Raw genomic sequence first — 7,389 nt, forward strand, 5'->3', positions numbered from 1 at the left:
CTACGTGAGACACTAGTTTTATTCATTCATTCATTTATCATTAGTTTTTTTTTACTGGCGTAAAACGCTTAACCTATTGTTCAGGGGGGGGGGGTCTATTTCTTCCCATTTCCAACAATATGACGTCACGGATTTATGGCATTGTTTTCGTATTCATGATTATTTTCTCTCTTTTATAAAGGGGTAGGGGTCTGTGACATCATTATCCGATAAATATAAGTTTAGTTATTTATTTGTACAAGGGCGATGATGTTATCGTGACAGAGGTAAACACTAATTTGGTATCCCCTCTTTTTTTTTTATTCCCAAAAGATGACGACTGCATAAACATCCACTGTACCTTTATAAAGGTGCAAAGTTTCTTTCTGACTTAATCTGCAAATTTGATATTCACAAACATGACAAAGAAAGATTGTGTCGGATGAAAACGGAATTAAAATCTAAAATAAGCATAAGCATTATTGGGTGAAAAATGTTAAATTGAATTAAAGATAAATATTTGTATGTTTCGGGGGAGGAGCAATCTTAGAATAGGCCAATTTGCTTTCAATCCACCCCCGCCCCCCCCCCCCCACACACACACACAATGTTTACATTTCTGTATAGGCTTTACAACTCAGTGGCTAATGTATTGAATGAAACAAAAATAGAATATAAAATAAGCCTACAGCATGGATTTTGTATGCTTTGAATCACTGTGATAATTGCAGCATTCAATGTCACATTCATGATTAAGCATTAACCCCCCCCCCCAAAAAAAAAAAGGGGGGGCGGGATGAACCAGTCCCATCAGAATCGCCTACCGTGAATGATCAAAATTGTTGTACTTCGGTGTCCCTACGCCGTCATGCTGATTGCAAGCGCACATCTAAGTCTATGATTAAATAACGTTCAGAAACAACAGAGGAAGTGTTTCGTTCGTATATAATTATACACCGAGACTTAACTGGCTGTTAGTATCCCGTTAACAGTTTTGGAAGTGTTTGATACCAACATGGCAAGGAACTTTTTATTTTGTGTTTTTTGCATGCTGTATCTCGGTCGTACAACAGCAACCGGTAAGCTTTTATCCCCTTACCTTATTATCACAAGAATAAGACCATATTAGGCATATAGTTAAATACTAAATGGTTCATAGATAACAGCGCTTCTTCATGCACGAACTTGTTTACTCAGTGTATAGGCCTACGGTTAATTGTTGGTTCATTTCTTGCTGTTCACTTTAAATCAGAATTATTGCATTAATTTTCTGGAGAGCTTATCATAACAAGTAAATGTAAACAATTATGCCTTTTCTAAAGGAGCATCTGGCTATTTCGTTTTAGTGGGGTATTGGTTGGGGCAAGACAGCCTTGTGACATCATACTGTCTTTCTTCCCGTTTCTTTCTTGATTGTGGTGGTCACCCCAAGGGTAAATTGTCAATTCGTCTATTGCCAGCTCGTCCACTCATCACATGATCTAGCTTCATTAAGGCTGCGTTTATGCGACCTCAAGCCAGAATCATGATTTGAATCATGATTTGAATCATGATTCAAAACACAAACATGAATCACAATATCACAGAATCAGCGTTTAGACGACCTTCATTCCAATGCTGTTTCTCCTCAGATTCGGGCCAATCCAGTGCGCATCACTAGTGCGCAGTTTGACAGAGGAAGTTTTTCGCATGTGTTTCGGCTCTCGAAAATTCTTTTGCTTCCATCAGAATTCAGTCTATACCTCATTTTGTTTACTTCTATCATAAAGGGTCCATATGCTTCTATTCATCTTGTTAGTTTATCCAAAATGGTGTTCGGAAGTGAATTTCAGCGTAGATCCAATATGATATTGATACTGTATACTCAACAACAACTGAGATCATTGTCTGTCCAGTTAATTTTTACTAGAACTTGAAGTTGAAGACATGACCAAAAAATGAAAAGTAGTGGACGATGCGATGACCAACACAGAACTTGAACATGACAAGAAATGAATTCATAGTACATAGTCATGTACATACAATGAGCATATAGAGCGCCTTGAGCTTGGCAAGAGTCAAACCGAAAGTAGCCCGACACAACAGTGAGGTCATATAATCATGATTGTAATCACGATATCGTTTATTCGAACATTTTCGTACGTGATTCTGCAGAAACGTCTTTCCAAACGCCCCTTTTTTCGTGTTTCATGTTTGTGATTCTAATCATGATTATATTCAATTTCGACTAAACGCAATCGTGATTCTGCAGAATCATGATTTGAATCATGATTCAAATCATGATTCTAGGGTAAAAAAGTGGCGGATAAACGCACCCTTAGTCTATGTAATGCCATTCCGTCCATCGATCATTTCGTCTAAAAACCATTCGTTCGATCCAATAACCATTTGGTCCAATCATTACTTCGTCTAATCACCAGTTCGTCTATAACCATTTCGTCTCATAACCATTTGGTCTAATGTCCATTTGATTTTCGTTCGTTTCGCCAATTAACACTTATTCCAATTAAACCAAATTGTATCTATATATGGACTAAATGGTTTTTGGACCAACTGGTTATTAGACGAAATGGTGAGTGGACGAAGTGGCAATTAGACCATAGTGGATGAACTGATGGTAGACCAAATGATAGTGGTCATCTTGGTAATTGGACTAATCGGCATTAGACCACTCCCAGCTGCCTCACCCCCTTGGCCCCGCATCTACTTCTATATAACAGGTGGTGATGTAGGCCTATCAGATTTTTTCCCTTCCTGTTTCCTTGTCTAGCCCGGGGACCGCGTTGCAGAAAGAGTTACAATCAAACATAACTAAAAATCTAACGCAACTTGATTTTCAGCCAATGAAACACGGGCATTTTAAGCTTGGACTTGCGTTTGATTCCTTGAGTTGCATCCCAATAAACGCAAATGTGTTATCATACCTCTGTATGAATCTTACCCAGATCACATTTACTCACGTATATCCCTGTGAAACCCTGCGTGGACTGTGCTGTCCCCATCTAATATTTCTGTTTATGGTAACTCCCGTATGAACTCTACAGGACAGCATTTTGCTGGTAAACACAAAGCAGGATGAGCACAAATAAAAGTTAAAAGTGTCCTTGTTAGCGGACAAAAGGTGCACAATTGGGAAAGGATAAGACGTCCCTTTTCTCTCCACCAACCAATTCAATATAAATCAGTATACTTTAGGCTCATATTCCGAGCTCTGGTGTAACCATGATTTAAATTTGCGGTTCAGTTTTGGCTAGCCAATTGTGACGAAGTTTTCCATAACTAAAAGTTCAGTCATCACATTTGGTTCTCACAGCGTTACAAATTATCTTGGCATTATAGATATAATAGTTTACTTCACTATCAGAACAAGGGAAAAATTCAAGTAAGCTGAAATGAAGCATACGATGTAAAGAAATTTTTTTTTTTAAAGAAACTTAAACCATGGTTTAATTAAGTTAAACTGGAGTTAACAATACGGGCCTACATTATTTTTTCTGGAGAAATTTGATTTTTAGTGTTATTCCCATATGCCTACATATCATTTGAAATAATTATGATTAATAACGAGATGTCTTGGGTGATTCTAATATCATTATTGTATCTTTCTCATTTCAAAACAGTTGTGAGGAGTTGTGAGGGAAATTCTCTGTCTCTGTCCTGTACTTCCGGGTTCGTGATCAGTATCAACAGGGCCAACTATGGCAGGACAACCGGAAGTGAGACCTGTCCTCATCCCATGATCTTGGTGACAGAATGTTACGCATCCAATTCAAAAGCCATCGCAAGGGAACTCTGTAATGGACAGGCAAGCTGTACCTTGTATGCAACCAACGATGCCTTTGGGGACCCCTGTGTGGGTACTTACAAGTATCTTGAGGTCGACTACACGTGCAGGAGATCAAACAGCATTGTGGTGGAAGAACCTACTTGTGTAGATGGAGTGGAATGCAAAACAAAACGCGCTTGTGAAGGTGGCGCCCTCTCTTTATCGTGCTATTCTGGCTCAGTGATCAATATCATCAAAGCCAACTATGGCCGTACGAATGGACAAGAGGCTTGCCCGCATAAAAGGATCCAGACAACGTCATGTTTTGCATCTGGTTCCGCAAACGCAATGAGGAACCTCTGCAATGGACAGACAAGCTGTACCGTTCCTGCGACCAATTCCATTTTCGGCGACCCATGCGTCGGCACGTACAAGTATCTTGAAGCAACCTACACTTGTGAGGATGGCCCTGAAACGAAACGAATCTGTGAAGGAGGTGCCCTCAGTCTCAGCTGCCCGGCTGAATCACCGACTATTTTCATATCAAACGCTATGTACGGCCGCCAGGCCCCCGGATCTCAGATCTGTCCCCATAGAAGTATCCAGACAACCAACTGCGCTGCTTCCAATTCTCTTGATACTGTCCGATCAACCTGCCAGGGTCAGTCCGACTGTACATTGGCTGCCTCGAATCGTATTTTCGGTGATCCCTGTACAGGCACCTACAAGTATTTAGAGGTCGGGTACACTTGTGCTCGCCGAGTTCGTGCCTGTGAGCGTAACGCAGTTCAGATCGTTTGTCCATCCGGGCAAAAGATCGAGATCCTTGACGCTCTCTATGGTCGTATGGAAGGAGGGGACGTCTGTCCTCACCTTTTTGTCTTCAATCAAAATTGTCGTGCATCTTCTTCAATGCGCATCGTGAAGGATAGGTGCAATGGACTGACCACCTGTACAGTCGCAGCCAGTAATAGTATCTTCGGACAACCTTGTTTGGGTACCTTCAAATACTTAGAAGTTCTCTATGACTGTAAACAGTAGGCCCATATGTAGACATGTGGTGTGTTTTACTCAGCGTTGCCACAGCGAAAAGTGTCAATATTGTTAATTAAGACCCGTCTATATCTTGTTCGTTCGTAAAAAATCATACTATCCAATTTTTAGAACTAGCATTTTTCACAAAATTCTCCTAATTAAGAAAAACAGAAACTAAAGGATTTCTCGCCATTTTCAATCACCAGATTCTCGCAATCTCTAAATCGTTTGACGTTATGCCACATTTTCATTTTATATTTTCATATTTTCTACTTGAAGTCTATGATATGTTGGGCCCTTGTAAAATTATGCCTGTTTTCTGTGCCAGGCTCATACACAGAATCATTCTATATTACATGCAAAAGAATGAAAACTGTGATAGAAACATTTAATTATTACTCCTCGCGTAAAAAAAACATCACATTGTGATGTAATTATATTTAAACATGTATATGGGGCGCGGTTGTTTCAAGTGCTCTAGTAAAAGAAAATAACGTGGTTACAATTTCATTGGTTAAAGACTATGCTCAATTCCAGTTTCATAATTTACTCTTTTATACCGTGATGGGTGTTAATCTGATGATGTCAATTAAAAATAATTTTTTCTGAAAACTGAATTAATTAATTAGCTTGAGGTACTTGAGTTGGTGAGCCTTTTCAGAAAGGATTGTGCATGATCACACCTTTATAAAAATGAATCGTACGTTCTTAATGACTGCGCTCCTATTGGTTGCAAAAGAAGTTGCATTTAATCTTTAACAATATTAATACCGCGTGTCATTTGCTGCAATGGGTTTCCGATCCTACTAAAGGGATTTCCCCCAAGCACATACCAAGGAAATAAACGTACCTGGACAACAAACCCGAATAACATTAGACCTGGATCTGTTATTCAAGTTCCTTCCTGAAACAGGTCTTAGATCTTGAAGGGTCGACAGTGGCGGATCTAGGATGGGGTCCCTTTTCCTTGGCTGAGATTTTGTTTATCTTTTTACAATAGTGTGTAAAATAATCACCTTTCCTGTTAGTAAGTCCTGGATCCTCCGCTGATTGGCAGTGTTAATCTATATAATAGCATGATTTCGGTCAACCACGTGGAATCAATCCTAGTTCATAGCAAAATGCAAGTAAAATCACGATGAAAAGCTGGGAAATCTTTGTTGAGAATTGGTGAATCGGAACAGCTGACCGTCCTAAGATCCGGAGCTGACGAAAAATGGCAAATATGTCGTTTGTCCAGAGTCACAGACAACACTGCTGTTTCGATTCTCCAATTTTCGATAAATTACTTTGTCATGGACGGGCTTTTGACAATAGATTCTCTACGTTCCAGAGAGCGTCTACGTCGTGATTGCAAAAAGGACCTAATGTCTTGGTGGAAGAGGACGGTTAAAAAGGAAAAAAAAGTCGCCAGAACACAAATGTGGGTGGAATCGGTTCTTGGGACTCGAGATGCGGGCGCATGAATATTGCTTTTTTCTATCGCCCAACTGCATATATGTGTAAATTGGCCTGGTTGTGATCAGCTAGATACCAGACAAATTTACGTTGATTTCAATGGGTCATGTAAGGCATTCGATAAAGGCCGAACCTTGTGCACATCACAATGAACCGATTCATTATAAAGCTGCAGGGTAATCACAAATGATAATTGTTACTCTATCTTGAGTCCCGGAAAAAATATAATTAAAAACTAATGCATGGTGACCTCTTGTATTGCATATATATGAAGCTGACAGGGGGATATAAAGCTTGTTCGTATTTTTTATGGTTTTTTAAATTAAATTTGAGTGGACTGCGAAAAAAATGCCTCTAGAACTCCATTGTAATTGATGTCTTGTGATTACATGTGTAATTCATGTTTATTTGGTTTATAACTATCAGTGAGAAGTGATAATTTTAATAAACTCTATTTCATCTTTATCTTACAGCAAGAATAAAATCTCTTCTTTGATTTGAGATTAATACTTGGTAAACTGTTCGCGTATATGACAGATTAAAAAAAAATAGATACCAATGTATGCCGGGAACAGTGTTCGCACCTAACTAGTGTATGAATCCAAATCTACTCTCATTTCGAGATTAGTAAAATATGATAACAGAAATTATATACAAATAAAAGGAAATGCGTATGAGCCTTTGTATCCTTTTGTTCTTGACCCATTTTCTGCTCAATTTAGTTTTGACACTGAAATTTCCAACTCTTCTTGCTCACCTTTGCATTATAACTTCATAACGTATCAGATTTCAAATGGCAGAGTTAATTGTGAACTCTCTAAAGGTATCCTAAACCAAATAGAAAATCATTTACTAACTCAAATAACATTTCAATATTCAATCCCACTACCATGAACCACACTTTATTCATGAACTGTATCTTCGCTGAATGATGCACCCCCTCTCCAATAATCGACGAAAATCGTCCGCACATGATTGGTCAAAGAATCCAACCATTTTAAATGTCTCAATTCCATAGATCAATGTTGACATTCTGCCTGCCTTTGTTTAAAAGTTCATGCTCCTCCTACGAAAACAATCCAGACTTTTCGCATTTACAACGAAGAAGCTCTCTACAACGCACAAATTCATTTGAAACTGCAAGTCATATC

General features: G+C 38.9%; 1 protein-coding gene across 1 annotated transcript; it reads left to right on the forward strand.

Moving 5' to 3' along the window:
- The first annotated feature begins 645 nt into the window (after window positions 1-645).
- On the forward strand, window positions 646-6,922 carry LOC129258250 (rhamnose-binding lectin-like). The gene is made up of 2 exons (XM_054896554.2): window positions 646-1,058; window positions 3,600-6,922. The coding sequence occupies exons 1-2, from the start codon at window positions 995-997 to the stop codon at window positions 4,784-4,786; spliced, it is 1,251 nt and encodes a 416-aa protein (XP_054752529.2). The 5' UTR covers window positions 646-994; the 3' UTR covers window positions 4,787-6,922.
- Window positions 6,923-7,389: the final 467 nt, after the last annotated feature.

The sequence above is a fragment of the Lytechinus pictus genome, chromosome 4 (assembly GCF_037042905.1).
Source record: "Lytechinus pictus isolate F3 Inbred chromosome 4, Lp3.0, whole genome shotgun sequence".
Taxonomy (NCBI): domain Eukaryota; kingdom Metazoa; phylum Echinodermata; class Echinoidea; order Temnopleuroida; family Toxopneustidae; genus Lytechinus; species Lytechinus pictus.

What these genes read in the sequence shown, in the direction of transcription:
- LOC129258250 (XM_054896554.2), top strand. Translation starts at nt 995, where the DNA reads ATGGCAAGGAACTTTTTATTTTGTGTTTTTTGCATGCTGTATCTCGGT. An exon ending in CGGTCGTACAACAGCAACCG is followed by an intron (nt 1,059 to 3,599) that starts GTAAGCTTTTAT and finishes ATTTCAAAACAG; the next exon opens with TTGTGAGGAGTTGTGAGGGA.